Source organism: Aphelocoma coerulescens, chromosome 12 (assembly GCF_041296385.1).
Source record: "Aphelocoma coerulescens isolate FSJ_1873_10779 chromosome 12, UR_Acoe_1.0, whole genome shotgun sequence".
NCBI lineage: Eukaryota > Metazoa > Chordata > Aves > Passeriformes > Corvidae > Aphelocoma > Aphelocoma coerulescens.
The window spans coordinates 20,333,081-20,351,265 of record NC_091026.1 but is presented as its reverse complement, the minus strand read 5'-3'; the positions used below and the strand labels follow the sequence as shown (position 1 = coordinate 20,351,265).

At 55.3% G+C, this 18,185-nt stretch overlaps 1 protein-coding gene across 1 annotated transcript; it reads right to left on the bottom strand.

The window, feature by feature from the left end:
* Window positions 1-496: 496 nt before the first annotated feature.
* BHLHE40 (basic helix-loop-helix family member e40) lies at window positions 497-5,609 on the bottom strand. Its single transcript, XM_069027853.1, has 5 exons — window positions 5,362-5,609; window positions 5,197-5,266; window positions 4,858-4,965; window positions 4,199-4,322; window positions 497-3,231 (listed from the first exon to the last, which is right to left on the bottom strand). The coding sequence occupies exons 1-5, from the start codon at window positions 5,439-5,441 to the stop codon at window positions 2,372-2,374; spliced, it is 1,242 nt and encodes a 413-aa protein (XP_068883954.1). The 5' UTR covers window positions 5,442-5,609; the 3' UTR covers window positions 497-2,371.
* Between the last annotated feature and the right edge of the window lie 12,576 nt (window positions 5,610-18,185).

Genomic DNA, 18,185 nt, shown 5'->3' with positions numbered 1-18,185 from the left:
TGAGGGGCTGCCTCGTCCCCACAGAGCTTGGGGCCCAGGAGCCAAATGCCAGACACAGGGAGCACAACGTGACATCAGGAGAGAGCAGGAAAGCCAGCCAGGCTCCCCTGGCACCTCCTTCGAGTCTGGAAGGAAAAAAATCCCTGAAGGTGCCAAGGGAGTTAAAATAAATAAATACCCCTGGTGACAGGGGTAATGGGACCCTGAGCTCCTTTGAGCACTGACAGCAGAGGAGCTGTGGGAGGAGCAAGGAGAGCCCTGCTCCCACCTGCACCCCGAGATCCCGCTTCCCCCTGCACCCCAGGATCCCCCATCCTCCCTGCATCTCAAGATCTCCACTGCCCCCTGCACCCCGGGATCCCCACTTACCCCTGAAACCCGTGACCCCACTCCTCCCTGCATCCCGAATTCCTGCTCCCCCCTGTGCCATCCCCTGCTGGACCAGACCATGTGGAATGACCCTGCTCAAACATTTCAAAGCACAGGAGGCAAACCCTTATCTTCCACAGGAAAAGAATTATTTTATTAAGCATTTTTAAACAACTACTTAACATTTACTCGAGATAAAAATATGTACAATATCCCACCTTGAAGGCGGCTCCAAAATATAAACACTGTACCTCTCCCGAGAGAAAAACGGAATATTCTTCTCTTCAAAAAAAAAGACAACCCAGAAACAAGAATACATTCATATTTCTCACTTCTTTATGCTCAAGTAGTTATACAAATAATAGACATCTGAAACGTCTTAACTTTTAATATATTTATATAATATATATATATATTTATAACAGGATTTTACAAATAAAGGCAACAACTGTATACCAAAAAAACCCAAAAAACCAACAACAAAATAAACGTTAGAACACAATCTGCAATCAAGCATAGTGCATCTCAACAGCTGGTGCAACGGGAGGGCGACATGAGGGTCCAGACAGGGGTTCTGATCACCAGTTCTCAAAACCAGTAAGAAAAAAACCACCAAAGAGCACTGCCTTTTGCAGTGAAGTTTGGGAGTTTTTAATTAAAAAAAAAAAAACCAAACTAAACTGGAAATGATGTTCCTCTGCGGAGAAAGCCCCTCGCAGCTTACAGGACAAGTGTCACACCGAGCCCTCTCTCCTTAGCACAGGGATGTGGGCCAGGGTTTGCCAAGGAGACTGAGGAATCCAGATGCTCAAGCCCTGCCGGGATTAGACTCCTTTGACAATCCCAGCCTTTTCCTTTTCCAAAGGCACTGTCAGGGACACGTTCAGCAGGGATGGCGCTGCCGGCTCCGGCTGAACTGCTCCCTCTGGCAAGGAGCTCCCGACCCGCCCGGCCGGGACCAGCTGGGCCGGGAAAACCGCGGTGATTCCCGAGGGACGCGGTGAGACCGTGCAGCAGCAGCGGGAGAGGCTGGAGCCAGTGCCACCAGCAGAGTGATCCCAGGGACAGCTCCTCCCGAGCCGGCCCAGCGTAGCAGCTCAAGTTACAGGAAGAGCGCAGGTTAATTTATTTATTAGATGTATGCCATGGAAAGCTCCAAGCAGCAGCTACCTTTTATTTCTTAAGAAATATCTATGTATCAGCAAAGGTGTGGAGAGAAACCCATCTTAGGTCTGCCTGACCCTGTGTCACCAGGCAGTGACCGCTGCCCTGCTCCTCCTGCACTCATGGTGGCACTGCCACCACCACCAGTGACCACTGCCCTGCTCCTCCTGGTGACATTGCTGCCCCTGCAGTGACCACTGCCCTGCTCCTCCTGTGCTCACGGTGGCATTGCCACCACCACCACACCCCAGTGACCACTGTCCTGCTCCTCCTTGTGCTCATGGTGGCATTGCCACCACCACCACACCACAGTGACCACTGCCCTGCTCCTCCTGTGCTCATGGTGGCATTGCCACCATCACCACCCCACGCTCGGGGCCACTTGGACACCAGTCCAGCTCAAACAAGCCAGCGGGGCCGTTGCCCTCAGAGCTGCTCAGGGAAGTACCGTGTTTTATATTCACGTATTTTATATTTGCAGACCCTCAAACCAAGTCTGCCCCATGGAATATTTCTTCACAGCTTTGCAATAGACTGGCAGCTGACCGAGTCAACTGTTGCTCTGTAGATGTGGAGAGGGAAGAAGGGAAGGGGTAAAGCACAAAACCCTTCTTTAATCTTTTGGAAGTAGTTGTGAATCGCTAAACTGGGTGCATCCTTCATCCTTCTCCAAGCTACCTGACAAGTCAGAGAAAAGGGGATTTAGCTTCCTACACGCAGTGAACCTCGTCCCCACACCTCAGTCCAGCCAATATATAAAAGTGAAACAGTCTCTCAAACTAAAAAAAAAAAAAAAAAAAAAAAAAAAGAAAAAAGAGAAAAACCAGTCACACTGCACTCAGTCTTTGGTTTCCAAGTTCAAAGGAGGAATCTGCTTCAAAGCTTGAAGCAGAGCTGAGGAGTCGATGGGGGAATGGGCTGGTACAGGAGAAGGGAGTCTCTGGGGCATCAGCAGAGGGGGGGAGATTTTGTCAGGGTTCATGAAGCCCGTCAGTGCTGCGGCAGAGGCCGGGAGGCTGGGGTACAACACAGGAACCGAGGCCGGGTACCAGCACTTCTCCAGCATGGGCAGGTAGGCGGTGGCAGACGGCGGGATCAGGTAGAAAGGCAGGCACAGGGGAGGCTGGTGAGCGTGGGGGCCCAGGAAGCTGCTGGAAGAGCCCATCATGTCACTGCCAAAAGGGCCCTCGTCCTGCGGCGACTCCAGCCTGCTCCTTTTGGCCGGCGGGTCCTCAGTCTCTTGCTTAATAGAGCTTATTCTCTCCTGGACAGCGTACTTGAGGTCGGTATCCTTTTTGAAATAGGGCTGTTCCGATTTGGAGTCACTTTTCTCCAGCTCTCCCCCGTACCCGCTGTCTGTGTCCGTGTCGCTGCCGCTCTGCTCCCCGCTGGAGTGAGCGAATGTCCGCTGGATCACGGGCACGCAGTTCTTCCCGTGGCCCTCGCCCGCCGTGCCCAGGGGCACTGGCTTCTCTTTCAAGTCCACCATTTTGGGAGGGATGTCCCCAGCCTTGCGGGCAGCCCCGCCCTGCAGCACCTCGCTGGCCATCCGGTGCAGGTGGCTGACCAGCTGCGACGACTTCAGCTCCTTGCCGTTCTCGTGCTTTGCCAGGTATTGCAGCATTTCCTTGGCACACATCTGGAAACCAGATCGAAACATTTCCTGGCTGGAATCAAGGTTTCTCGATGACAGGTCACCTAAGGAAACATTAACAGAAAGAAATTAAAAATTAACAACATGCTAAATAGTTCCATTTTCATCTCTAAGGCGGGCCGGAGGCGATGTTGGACTTGGGTTACAGCACAGGCAGAGGGGAATGTGACAGCCAGCCTGGACTCTATGAACAGAAATCCCCAGATTTCTGCAGGAATGGACATTTTCATTGGAACATCCACCTGTCCACTTTTACATAATAACTTTAAACTTATTTTTTGTTATTTACTGTATAATCCACCTTCAACAGGTACTGGAGTGTGGAGCAGGGGAGTGAGTCAAGCTGTGGCTTCTCCAGGAAACCCCCTGGGGAAGGCAGGGAGCTCCTGGCCCCGCCAGCAGCTCCGCCAGCCCCGGGGAACTCCGTGGCTCCACTGCACTCCCTGTGGCTGCCGGGGCAGGGACGGCGCCGCCGAAAAATTGGGGTTTACTGCATCAGATTCACGTGAGTGCCACATGTGAAAACAGCAGGAGGAAGTGCATCTAAGGCTGATAAGCTGAAGCACCGGGTCTCCTCTGCCTGCAGAGCACAGGCCAGCTCGCTTTTAAAGAAACTTAAAAAGGCGTGTGTAGAAAGCAGATTTATATCTAATTCCAGAGAAAAACAACCAAATAAACCCAACTGGGTTATCTAAAGCTCCCAAACACAAATGGGAAGAGTCGAATGGCTTTGGAGAGAACCTCACAGCAAACCTGCACTGTAACTAAAACTACCTAAAACCCTATTTAATTTCAAACAACCCCCAGGGCACTCTGCACTGACCACCTTGAGCAATGCATCTTTTTTTGTGAAAGTCCATAAGCAAAGCCTGAGAAAATAACAGCATGAAAGGCCAGAATTCCTGTCTCCTCCCTTGTCGGGAACAAGGTGTCACAACCGCATTTCACAGGCTCCCCAGGGAAAGTCCATCACACACACACAGCTTCTCACCCTGCCGTTTGAACACTCACCCGCCTGCAAACCGTTCTGCAAAGCGATGATCTTCTGCTGCTGCTGCTCGATGAGATTGGTCAGTGCCTTCACGTGCTTCAAGGTGAGCTCCAGAACCACAGCCTTCTCCAGGTGACCTAGAGTCTGGGAGCACAGGGACAGGTTGGCACCCGCCGCAGGCTCAGCCACGCAGGCAGGAGCCCCACGGGGCTGCCAGTGCCTTCCTAGAAGCCGCGGGAGGACGGACACGGTGAGACCCTGAGCAGGCAGGACTACCACCGACAACATTCCACGGAAAATAAGTTAAAAACCAGGCTCTGGAAAGGGCTCTCACGGAACCCTGTGGGTACTTTCGGACCAGCCGCATAGCCCGGAGGAAGCTTTTTATTTATCGGTTCTGCTGCCCCTGCTGGCACCGTGACCTGAGCCCGGGGGAGCCTGGGAAGCCCGGCCGGGGGCTGCTCTCGCCCTGCAGCGGAGGGGGGAGAACCGGCGGGCAGCTCCCGCAGGGATCCGCAGCTCCCGGGGAAGTTTGGGATGTGCTTACAGCCTGTCCGCGTGTGCGGCACCGCGGAGCAAAAAAAAAAAAAAAATTAAAAATAAAAAACCACCCCAAATGCGCGGTGAAGCGGCAGCAGAGAGCCGCTGCCCCGTCCCTCCGCCCGCCGCTCGCACCTACCGTCAGCTTGAGGTGCTCGGGCAGCAGGTCCTTCAGCTGCGCGATGCACTCGTTGATCCTATCGCGCCTCTTCTTCTCGATCAGCCGATGCGGCAGCTTGTAGGTCTCCTGCGGGGCCGGGGGCAGCGGGTCAGCGGGGGGACAGCCCGCACGGCCCCGCTCCCGCTGCTCCTCCCGTCCCGAGTGCCCCGCGGAGCGGCCGAGCCCCCGCCCCGGGAGCGCTGTCACGGCCCCTGCCGGGCACGCACGGGCCGATTTACCCCGTTAACCCCCAAATTACCCCGTTAACCCCCAGTCTACCTTATCGCCCCTCATTGTACCCTGTCACCCCCCATTTACCTTGTTGTCCTCGCTCCTCTTTAAGCCCCTCCGGGGCTTGTACACCTGGTACATGTGCGCGAAGTCCAGCCTGCACGGGCGAAAGGAGAGCAGCGCGTTACCCCCGTCCCGGAGCCGGCGGGGCCGCTCCCCCCGGGTCCCCCGAGCCCCCGAAGCCCCGCTTACCCCGGCAGGTCTCCGGTCTCCAGGGCGGGCAGCTTGCCCAGGCAGCCGGGCGGGGGCTGCGCGCTGGGGATGCGCTCCATGGCGGGGGGCGCGGGCGGAGCGGGGCGCTCAGGGCGGGCAGGGGCTGCGGGCGCTGCCGGTGCCGCTGCTGCTGCTGCTCATGCCGCGCCCGCGCCGCGCGGGCTGAGGAGCGGCGGGCGGCCGCGGGCCGGGTTAAATGCGGGCGAGTGGGTGGACGGGAGCGACGTGCGGAGCCCTGTGACCGCCGGCACGTCTGGCGGCCCCGGCGCCCCCGCCCCGCCGTCACATGAGCCTCACGTGGCGGCGGCGCGGGGGGAGGCGGGGCCGGGGCACCGGGCCCCCCCCGCACGTGTGTCCCGGCGCGGCGGGGCCGGAGGCGGCGGCGCTGGGGCCGGGCCGTGCCGTGCCGTGCCGTGCCGTGCCGGGCCGTGCCGTGCCGGGCCGTGCCGTGCCGGGCCGTGCCGGGCCGTGCCGTGCCGTGCCGTGCCGGGCCGTGCCGGGCCGGGCCGGGCCGGGCCGGGCCGGGCCGGGCCGGGCCGGGCCGGGCCGGGCCGGGCCGTGCCATACTGTGCGGTACCGCTGCTGCGTCCCGAGATCGGGGGGAAAAAATCACCCCCAAAGAGACACAGGCACAAACACGGACCCGGAGAAACCTGCAGCCGCGGAACTTTGGAAATGTGGGGGGGGAAATAAAATAACTGAGAGTCGCTAGAATGTGGCTCTGGGGAAATAGCGGTGCTGCAGGGAAGTTTTGGGATGGTAGGACCCCATCTCTGGGGGTGTCCAAGGCCAGGTTGGACAGGGTTTGGAGCAACTCGCTCCTGTGGAAGGTGTCCCTGCCCCTAACAGGGAGTGGGACTAGATAACCTTAAGGTCCTGTATGGCCCAAACCATTCTGTGATTCTATGATCAGCAGGAAATTCTTCCATGTGAGGGCAGTGAGGCCCTGGCACAGCTTCCCTGAGAAGCTGTGTTTGTCCCATCCCTGGAAGTGTTTCATGGAGCAACCCGGTCTAGTGGAAGGTGTCCCCGTGCATGGCAGGGGGTGGAATGATGATAACTTTAATGTCCCCTCCTACCCAGACCATTCCATGCCATCCCATGCCCGTGCCAGCCCGTGGACGCCAGCAGTTGCACAACGCCAAGCGATGATAATGGTTTGTGTGTACCTGCCAAGGCAGAGCTCTCCTGAAGGGCCGTGGTCACTTCCCTGCTGCGTGCTGAGCAAGTAGAGGCAGGCTCAGCTGATAAAAGGTGCATTTACCAAGATAAGGGAACAGCAGAGCTCCAGCACTGAGCTGCTGCTATTGCCTGCAGAGCCCTGACTGCTGCACCTCAAGAGGAATCCGAGGGCAGGAGGTGTTACATGAGAGCATAGAGACATTTTATATGGAGGATGGAGACAGGCTGTTTAAGGCTCACCCCCATCTGAACGTGTCTGTTGTTACCAGGAAGAATCCCAAGGGAAGTCAGAACCTCAGAAAGATGCTAGCCATAAATGTAAGGTCTATAAACCCCCAAAATCTCCTCTACAAGCTCCCAGCAGCATCTCCAGTGTGAACGGCAAAGCACTGTGTCAGTGACATGGGGCTTCCAAAAACCAGATGTTTAGGTTGTCCCACTCAACATGGTCTTCTCTGTGTTTGACATCTGAGCCTGCAAACCTTCTGATTATGGCCAGGATCATGGAATCCCATAATGGTTTGGGTTGGAAGGGACCTTACATACAACTCATTCCAACCCCCTGCCATGGGCAGGACCGCCCCATCAATCTTGGGGGGTCTCTGTGGTGCCGCAGCCCCGGCACACCGTGGAGGAGAGGGCTTGGGACTGAGCATGGAGCTCTGAGTACCACAGGATCACAGCTCTGAGCTGTGACCTCTCACAGCAGAGCTGGTCTTTCCTACGGGCACTGAACAAATTCAGCAATAACCATGAGAAGACTTGGGGGTGAAGTGTTTGTCCCCTCTGCAGCTCAGGGGACCGTAACCCGCCTCAGTAACGAGCCCTGGAGCAGAAGGTTCGTTCTCTCTATGCCCCCAAGACCCAAGCTGTTATTTTCCAAACAAAGGGTGAAAAAACACAGACAATTTTTCATCTATCCCATCACTGACCCTTTGTCCAAGGCAACAGAAATAATTAGAGCTTGCTGCAGCCTTTTGCTAATGAAAAATGAGGTTTGGGGCCAACCTGCTCTGCATTTGAAGTTCAGGCTCCAAGAGTACGTGGACGGCTTCATGCCCGTGGATTGTCTGACTTCTGCATGCTCCTTCAGATATTTGGTACATTCCTGCAGTGGGTGGTGAGCCACAAATCAGGGTCAGAGGTAATCCCCAATTATTTAGCCCTTTTACTGTTCTCGTGCTTGCCAAACAATTCTCCATATCAGGATTTGCTCATGACCTTAAGGGATGTTGCCAAGGATTTAGGAGTCCCCCTAAAAGGAGGATCCAAATGAAGTTATTACATTCTTGGGCATCAAGTGAGATTGCTCGAGAGTTGAGTTACATTTTCCTGGGGATCAGTTTTCATAAGCAAGGGCTGATGCAATCATCAATTCGCCTTCTCACTTGTGTTTGCTGAATTATTTCTACAAGGAGGGTTTCTTTGCACCATACAATTCAGGGAGTAACAAAATGCTTAAAAAGGCTGAATTCCCTCAAGCCATCCGTGGAGCAGCGGCTCTCCTGAGCGCTCCTCCAGCAGGGCTGGGAGTCACAGGACCGCGACAGCTCGCGTCCAAGGGGATTTGCAGTTATTTACAGCGGCACGAGAAGGTGAGAGTTCGGGGGCTGGTTTGGGGGTGGGCTGGGAATCCGAGACTCAGGATCTGTCCCTTCCTGGGACTGTCCCCTTCCGACCGCGGGGATTTGGGGGAAAACGTTCCAAAAATCCCTGGCACTGCTGTCTGATGGAAGCCTATGTGGGCAGCGCCGGGAGTTAACAGATGGGTTGTGGATTCGAGCTTACGATAAGGTTACTGAGGGTGGTTTTGTTTTAAAATGTCTCTTACTTAATATATCCATGAAGGCCAGGCATGTGCCTGTGGCCTGTAATCAAATCGCTGACTCTCCCTCTCTCCCATTTCCAGCAATCCCGGGTCGGGTTACTGGCACCGGAGGTGAAAGCTCAGCCCTGCCGAGGCTGGACGCGGGCGCGGTGCCGGGCGGGATGCGCTCAGCCCTCGGCATCCTCGGCCCCGAGCCTCCGGCAGGAACACCCCGTGCTTTCTGCTCAAGGAAAAGTTCCCGTGGAAGCCAGGCTGTCTCTGAGAGAGCTGGGGAGCGGGGTTCTCTCCTGTGCTCAGCAAACGTGACGGCTTCGCTCCCGAGCCCGGCAGCTCCGCTGCTGCCGCTCCCGCCTCCGGGACGGCCGGGAGGCACCGGGTGGGCAGCAGGGCGCAGTCAGCCGGGGGGACAGCACCTCCATCCCCATGGGGTCTGCGCTCCTGCACAGTGTGGTCAGTGTGGGATGCATCCAGCCAGCAGCTCCCAGGAGACCTGCACGCCTCATTTCCCACCGCAGCGCCCAAGGAAGGCGAAGGAGAGCCCACGCCCCTCAGCCGAAAGCTGGGTCCCAAGGGACACTGTGGGACCTCACAGCACAAGGTCTGAGGAGCAGTTTGACACCCACCAGAGCTCTGTCTCAGCCTTCTGGGAGTTGCAAAAGCCCAATTTGGTGTGAAGCCGGGTGGTGTCAGCTGTGTGTGACTCTCGATAGCAGAGCTGGCCGCGCTCGCTGCCGTGGAACCGTCAGGAACCGTCACGAGTCAGAAGTCGAGATTTCATATTGCAAATATGTGCATCCATCGCTGCTTGATTGCATTGGTTTAGGCTGCCATGGGCTCTGCCTGGATAAAGCACTGGGAAAACACAGCAAGAGCTGTTGTCTCTGTGCCCTCCCTCCGGCACGACCCTGGAGCGCTGCCGGGCACGTGAGAGCTGCGGGAATGACGCTGGCATCGCTCAGCGAAACTCGCCCGAGGACTATTCAAATGAAAGCCATTCCCCTCTTTGAGCAGAGATGTTTGCCAGCACCCAGGGCAGCAGTGGGAGGAACATGTAGGTGGAAACTATTTGGAAGTGGCAGAATTTGTGGACATTAATAAGAGACTTTAGCCCACTTTGATAGTGTGTTTAATAAAACACACCGGCTTCCCGGTGACATCCTGCCCTGCCAAGCCCCAGCAGCTCACGCTGTTTAACCAGTTCCCCCCCGGCTCTTGCACCATCTCGTGAGAAAGAACCCCGGGCGTGCACACCCGGCACACCCCGGGGCTGCACAGGCCTCAGCTCTGTCTGCACACGGCCTAATCACGGAATCAGGGACTCATGCAATGGGCTGGCTTGGAAGGGACCTTGAAGTTAACCAGTTCCAAGCTCCTGCCATGGGCAGGGACACCCTCCACTATCCCAGGCTGCTCCAAGCCCCATCCAACCTGGCCTTGGACACTTCCAGGGATGGGAGTCCACAACCCAAGAGCCATTTCAGAGGTGACATCCTGGCTGCTGCAGGTGGGGCGGGGGACAGCGAGGGGTGACCCACGGTTTGGAGGGGCAGGGAGGATGAGGAATCACTTCTCCCGCTGCTGGCGTTGTCTGGTGGATGCTCTGCACAATGGGATCTGATCACATCCCTCCTCCTGCCTCACATCAAACAGTGAGTCAGCGCTGGAGCCCCATCAGATGTCTCTGCCTCAGCTTTCATATCTGGGAAGCAGAGAGGATGGCGCTCTGTGAGTATGCAAAGCAAGGAAAGCAGGGTGCCTTCAGATCTGCCACTTGGAAAATACCATGTTATTTATTTTCCACTGGCACCCACGTACCCCCGCAGGAATCAACACCACTGAGGCTCCCCGTCTGGGGAGATGTTGTTCTTTCGGGGGATGCAGGTAACAACAGCTACGGGGCCGAAATGCATCATGTCTGAGTCAAATATTAACAGGGAGAATATTCTGAACTTGCTAATTGAGTCAAAAAAATTACACACCCACCCCTAAAAATAATAATAAAAGTGGAACAGGCAAAAGAAGAGCCCAGGAGTGTGTTCCTCCTGCAGTTCCTGTGAGGACATGGATGAGTTAAACCTTGACCTCTGAACTCGAGGCTTTCGGGCAAGGTCTGTGTGACCTCCCTGCTCATGGGGTATGAGGCACCCAGGGGTTGGGTTGGGGGGACTCGGTTCAAGCTAAAAATGCCAGGGGTGAGCACAGGGGTGAGCAGAGGCTGCTCTTCAGGGCATGGGGAACAGGTGAGAGTGTGGCAAGTCAGTGTGGGGAGCTGGGGGCTGAAGTGCTGCCCAGGGAGATGGTGGAGTCACTGCCTCTGTGAGTGTTCAAGAGATGGCTGGATGGGGGACATGGTTTAGGGGTGGTGGTGCTGGGGTGATGGTGGGACTGGATGATCTTGAAGATCTCTTCCAACCTTGCTGATTCTGTGATTCCCTGTGATTCTGGGAAGGGGCACACAGGGAACCCAAAGGACTTTGCCAGGATGCCACCGTCTCCTTGGCTGGAGACAAGGGAGAACAAGCCCTTGTGCTGCACGTGGCCTTCCTTAGCCCAGTCTGGTCTTTGTGTGATCCCATGGGATCAGGCACCTGCTTGGAGGGCCTGGGATGTCTCCTGGCTGGCTGAGGGCTGCAGTTGTCCAGATTTACCAGGGCTGCTTAAGGTGGGTGGGTGGCTGTGTTGAGAGAGGAAAAGGGATTCCTGGCACTCAAACTCATCAGGACTTAATGAACATTTGGCTCCTTGGAATAAATGGGATGCAAAGAAAACGAAGGCAGAAGGGGAAGTGCAGCTGCACGAGGCCAGACAAGCCATACACATGAGATTGTTTCCTCGGCAGGCAGACTGAAAAAACCCTTGGCCAGGAATATCATTGAGCTCTGGGGCAGTCTGGAGCAGCCGTGGGAGAATGCAACCCGTCATTTTCTAAATAAGAAGCCAAACCTCTGAATCCAGATCCACCTCCTCCCAAACTCCCGGTCTGATCCCATGTGCATCACGAGCCAGATGTGGCTTGGGCACTACTCCTGCTGCAAATTCAGCTGAAATAAGCACAAACAGGAATTAAATGGAATAGGAAATATTCATGGTGGATTTCTGCCTAATCAAGATTACACACAGTTCTGCTGACTGTGTTCCTCCAGCACAGAGCGGGACCCCTCCTACATTGCTCCTGGACCCCTCTGTGCCACACAGAGCCCTGATTCCAGCCCCCAAAACAGCACCTGGAAGGGAACGTGGCTGTGTTTAGGTAGAAAACACAGCCCACCAGGACCGAGAGAAAGGCAAAGGACACCCAAGGCATCCCTACGAGGAGTAGTATTTGACAGGAATGTCTCTCATAGTGCCCTTCCCTCTGTATCAGCAGGGATCTGGCTGAGAAGTCCTGGAGCAAACCACAACTGAGGGTGTTGCTGTCTTCCCCAAATACTTTCTCTAATGAGGTTTTTAAATAGTTTTGCCCCGCCTACACTGGCAGCCGGAGCACTTTCATCTCCAGGTGAATGGGAACCGAGGTGGGACTCAGCTGTCTGCCGGGAGGATCATTTCCATACTGCAGCGAGGCGGGAGGCAGAGCAGGGAGAGCTCCGGCTCCTCTGGGAGCTGATCCCGGCGCAAATATTCACCTCGTGCACCAGTGTTTGAGATGCAAAGAGCGCTCGGGCGGTGTGGGTTGGCAGGACGGGGGGGGCCTCTCGGTTCCACCCTGGGCCGATGAGAACGGCCCTGAGCCCGCAGATACCCGCTGGAAAATGAGGTTTGTGAGCAGGACTCAATTTGTTACAACCTGCTCCGAGTAACCACACACCTCTCGTTCTTAGGTGGCAAAGATCACGTCTATCCTGGAGGCTTTTGGGTGGGTGTGGAAGTACTTTCCACAGAAACGCATCTCGCCCCCTTCTCCTCCCCTGCGCTGCTGCCGCCGGAGCGGCGCTGACGTCGCCGGGGAGGCGAGTGCTCGCCCACCCGCACCAGCCGAGGAGCAGCCCAGACTCCAAGAATCCCAGAATCGCTGAGGCTGGAAAAGGCCTCCAAGATCATCGAGTCTAACCTGTGCCTGATCCCCACCTTGTCCCCAGCCCACGTCCCGAGTGCCACGTCCAGCCCTTCCTTGGGCACCTCCAGGGATGGGCACTCCAAACCTCCCCGGGCAGCCCCTGCCAAGGTCTGAGCACCCTTTCCATGGAGAAATTCCTGCTGATGCCCACCCTGAGCCTCCCCTGGCCCAGCCTGAGGCCGTTCCCTCTCCTCCTGTCCCTGTTCCCTGGGAGCAGAGCCCGACCCCCCCGGCTGCCCCCTCCTGTCAGGGACTTGTGCAGAGCCACAAGGTTCCCCCTGACCCTCCTTTGCTCCAGACTGGCCTCGTTCCTCTGCAGGGCTCTCTCCCACAGGGATCAGAAAATCATAGGATAGCCTGAGCTGGAAGGGGCCCACAAGGATCATCGAGTCCAGCTCCTGGCTCTGCACAGGACACTCCAACCACCACATCAGAGGAGGCACCACACTGGCCTCACACACAGGGTGAGTGTGAGCTCTGAGAGGTCAGACAGGGCTCTGAGCTCTTCTTCTAAGGGAAAAGGAATAATTTAATCCCCAAATATTCACATGGGCCGTACTGCAGTAGTCTGGGGAAATAGAAATGGCCACACAAGCTTATTACAGCTGTCCGTTCTGATTTTATAAACTGCACATCCCTATCATGGAAATAAAGTCCAGCCCTGGAGAGCTGTGAACATCTGCAGCTGCTGCCCAGATGTGGTTGCCCGGAGCCCGAGCAGAGGTTTCAGGGGAAAACCCCTGTCTGCCTCACACAAAATGCCAAAACACAGGACAGAGGTTTTGCTTTGTAACCCTCGACCAAGGAGACATTAAGTGCCTTTGATCTCCAGATAGAAAAATGATCTTTTGATTTCAGATTATGAAAATGAGGAACCATCTGCTAAGAAGCAGCTCCGGACCCACGTTTTATTGAGGCCAGATGGTGTCCAGGGTTCCTACGTATGAATTCAATTAGCTGCTTGTGTCTGCGTCAGTGAGTCTGGATCCACCCAGTCATGTTTTTGGAACAAATATTGTAATATTCCCATGGATCCTCCAGACAGTGGGAGGTGTTTCCTTCACTGTGAAGGTTTTGGGAAGTGGTGACTTTGTCTCATTTTCATCATTTTCATCCCTGCTCTGCATTTCTAGTCCCTTGGTTCTCAAGGCTCAGGGCTTCCCCTGGATCTCTGAGCCAGCTGTGCTGAGTGAAGACATCCCTGATTCCAGTTTGCCCATCAGGGCTGAGGTTTCAGCCCCTGGGAACCTCTCCCATCCACCTCTCCTACCCTGGGAGTGAGTTTCAGCATTATTTGGAATATAACCCATCTCCAACATAAGCCAGAGCTGCTCCAGTCTCCTTTGCACGGTGCTTACCACGGCTTTACTCAGGGTTTAGCTCACTGAGAGAGAGGTGCCTGTTGCCAGCACCTTGCAGTCTGGAAGGGGGGCACAACGGGAGGCCTTTCCCAGGATGCAGAATGTGGGAATGAGCAGCTGCCTGACCAGTCACCAACCCCAGCATGGATGGATTTCCCTCCTGGACAGCCAGGCTCTGCAGATCCCAATTAGCTCCCCTCATCTTTCCAGTCTGATAATCTGGAAGTCCCTGGTTGGTTTTTTTTATACAGGAGTGGCTCGGCACCACACGTTACCCTCAGCAAGCTGCATATTTGCACCAATTTCCCTCATTGCAGTGGTGGACGGGGGAAAATCCTGCTGTGGGAACGGGCAGGGCCGCAGCCCCAGGAGCAGGAGGCTGTGATTTGGGGCTGGAAGGGCCTCACTCACAGCCCACACCTTCCTCTGCATCCTGGGAACTCACCTGCCTTGAAAAATGTTTCTGAGCAGGGAGTATCCCTGGCAAAGGGATGGCATTTGTTGTTTTCCCTGGTCTTTTTGGGGAGGGATGGGGCTGTCAAGCTCAATTGCTGTTTACAGACACAGGCTCTGGGCACAGGGTCTGCCACTGCCCATGGTGACATCCCTTGTTTCAGGGTTCCTCACCCATGAGCTGTGTTTGACTCTGGTTTTCCATCACGGGGAATGCTGGGAGGTCCAGCCCCTCTCTCCCTGCCTTTCCTGCCGTGGAATCACGGTCTGTCCGGGCACGCTGTGGCTGCTGTGCCTGGGAATCCCCAGGGCACCTTTCTGGGCTGGCTCTGCTCCTCACCCTGCACGGCTGTGATTACAGCCCTATTACCAAATTAGAGGATTATAAGCATAATAACACACAGAGAAACTACTAATTTCCAATGATTTCTCCTTTCAAAAAGGAAATACAAGCCCTTTAGCAGATGGGGTTTGCAAAGAGCTCTGAAGGAGCAGCCATGAGGGAAGAGCCGCAGAGCGGAGGGATGAGAAAATGAAGCAGGCTCTCATTAGGGTGCAAGGTGTGTGATAATTACTTGAGGAAGCACGGGGAAGGCAGGGCTGGGTTCACCCTGGATCCCACAGCCACTGCAGGCTCCTCATGTGCAGCTGCTGCGGGCCTGGAACATGATTTCCCAGCTCTGCCCAACCCAAGCGTCCCTCGCTCCTTCCTTCCCAGGAATTCTCAGGAATCCGTACCTGCTCCCACATGCCACTTGGGGTTTTTCCTTCCTGTTGGTGCTGAACTGCCTGATAGAGCTGTTATTGCTCCAAACCCAGGATTTTAGGCAGCTGGTTCAAGTTTGACACCCCTCAGCACGGATTAGTCAGCTTTACACCGTACTCATCCCTCTGCTCATTCAGCCTCCATTGACAACCTCACCCCCACCAGATGTCCTGGTTTTCCAGCCTCACGGTTTGTGTTATTCCAAGGACCCATCAAAGCTCCTTGGATCTCTGGCAGGTCCTTTGGGATTCCCTTACAGCAGCAGGCAGCAGCTTTTGGGCTCCCAAACCTCGACGTAGAACCTTCCAGAAACACTGAATCCGCCCACCTGTCCCCATTTCCATCACACATTACCAACGTCACCCCTTGCAAACCACTTTGAGGAAGGTTAAGAGTTGGCTGGTTGAAGCCAAAGTTGTGACTAATATTTTTTGGGGAAAGTACTTTATGTCAAAACAAGTGAGAAGTGAAGCGGAGACATGTGGTACAGGGATGTGGGAAGGGATGGAGGGGCTTTTTGGTGCCAAATTTCCCTGTTCCCTGAAGGGAGAACCCAAGTTGCCTTATTTCTTAATGTAGAATGAGACAGAGAAGGAAAACAGAGAAGGAAAGCTTCCTTCTTTACTTCTTTTAGATCCTTGTGTTTCTAGAAAGCTGCTGAATCACCCCCCTATGATACAGTGTCATGGAAAGGGTCCCCTGGCTCACGACAGTGGCCACAGGCCAAGCCCCTGCCGGGTTCCAGAGCTGCTGGAGCCCCTCAGTGTCACCCCCGGGCCCTGCCCAGCGCAGGCTGGAGCTGCCAGAGCCCCCAGCGATCCCTTTCCCTCATGGCCCCTTCCCACAGCCACAGGCTGCAGCTTGCAGGTTTTCCAAGCCTTTTTCCAGCCAGAGCAAGGTGTGCAGGCACGCAGACACCTGGAAAGACAGTCAGTGGGGTCCAGCCCCAGGGACAGCCGAGGCATCCAGGTTTATTCCTTACGAGGCAGCCGGAGCCAGGTGTGTCACACGGAAACCTGTGGGTTCCGTGACTTTGGAAGTGAAATAACCAGTTATTTTCAGTCATTTAGAGCAGGCAAAGGACTCAACCCTCAAAACTACTTTGCTTCCACAAGTTATTCAAACCCTGTGGAGCCACATATATTTGGTTATTAACGAAGCGCCTGTGCTGGCCGAGCCTCCTCCCGCCCTGCCGAGCCCGGCGGAAGGAGGCAGAGCCCTCTGCACCCCGGTGCCTGCGGAGGCTCAGCTGCAGAGCTCATTTCCTATTTACATCCCAAAAAAGCGCAGTTCAGCAGCGCTGCTGGCCCTGCAGCCAGCGAGGTGCGCTGTGCAGGTGTGGGAGGGTGATTCACCCCGCACCCACGGGTTATCTGCGTCCTGCGGCTCCCGGTGCTTCCCCGGCACAGGCAATTCCAAGCACACCCAAATAAAGTCCCAAATCAGTCCTGTCTGGCCTCACCCTCTTTCTCAGCAGAGGGTTTGGACAGCTTCCATGTCTCTTTTTCTCTTCCTCCCAGAGGAAGTTCGCCTCACAAGCAGCTCCCCGTGAAGGCTTGAGCCAGGAGCTGGGACCCGGCCTGCTGTCCTGCTCTCCCGACCTCTCCTGATGGGAATGACAACCTCCAAGGCTCTCCTACACCCCAGATGGACTTTCCTCTTCCCCACACACAGCAGCCCCAGCACCCTCATTAACCCCTTCTCTGCTCTCGGCTGCACAGCCCGGGCAGGGGGAACCCCAGCTGAGCCGGGGGGATCAGTGGGGGCTGATTCCTGACCCCACTGATAACTAAAGGAGGCAGCCGGGAATGAGGAACTGCACGTGGAAACGAAACATCCCACCACGTTCTCCTTTCAGCAGGGCCTGTTGCAATAGGACAAGGGGGGATGGTTTTAAACTTAAAAGAGGAGAGATTAGGAGAGATTCAGATGGGATATCAGGGAGAAATTCCTCCCTGTGAGGGAGGTGAGGCCCTGGCACAGGGTGCCCAGAGAAGCCGTGGCTGCCCCATCCCTGAAAGTGTCCAAAGGCAGCTTAGAGGGAGCTTGGAGCAACCTGGGATAGTGGAAGGTGTCCCTGCCCATGGCAGGGAGTGGAATGAGATGGTTTTTAAGGTCCCTCCCAACCCAAACCACTCCATGACTCTATAAACAGCTGGCTGGAGCCTGTCAACTTTGGCTACTCTTTACAAACTCATCGGAAATACTAAAATACCCTGATTTTGGTTTGCCATCCCTCGGGAACAGTGGTATTGTTCCCAGCCAGCAGCCAGGAGCTGTCAGGATGCCCAGACCATGACATGACTGGCTGAATGCCCCTGACAACCCCAGTTTCACTGGAAATGACGGGGCTGGGCTGGACATCCGGGTGCTGTGGCTTTGCCAGGCTCCAGCCCTCTCGGTGCTAACGCGCAGCAAAAGGCACTTCCTGGGGACAGATAGTATAAAACCTGAGTGTTATCACTGCCAGCTCACCAGCAGCAGGACTCATTGCAGATAATCTTCAGGGACAGGGACCTGAGGAACAACCCACCTGAGCAGAGGCTGCTCCATTAATCACTTTGGCTGCCCCCAAACTGAGCGAGGTTTGAGGCTCCCTCCTCCATCCGAGACGCCGTGTCACACTGTGACTGGATACAGTGTTGAAATGCAGCTGCCGGAATTATGGAGGTGGAAGACCTTTATTTAGCCCAATCTTCCATCGTGAAACCTCCTCCAGACTTCCAGCAACCCCCTCCCAGAGCACTGAGTAACAGGACCAGCGCAGCTGCCTGCCGTGACCTCCCCCGAGCTGCCGAGCCCTGTGTATTTTGGATACCAAACTATTTTCCTCAGAAAGTAACTTCCTCAGAAAGTTAGTGGGAGATCTTGGGGTTTATTTTTCTTATGGGATTTAAAAATACAGATAAATTCTATTTGTGTTTGCAAAGAAAACTCTGAAACCTCCTTTAGCCATAAAACAATTTGGGAGCCCAACCTGCCCTTGCTCCGGTACTGTTGCCTCTCCCCAGCCATGGCTGTCATTTAGGCATCACTTAGCAACACTTATGAGCAAGAATCTGTGCCGTGCTGGGGTCACCACACCCACCACCACATCACACATCTGCACAGCCAACTTTCCAGAAAAATGAAATTAAAAAACCAACGACAAAAAAA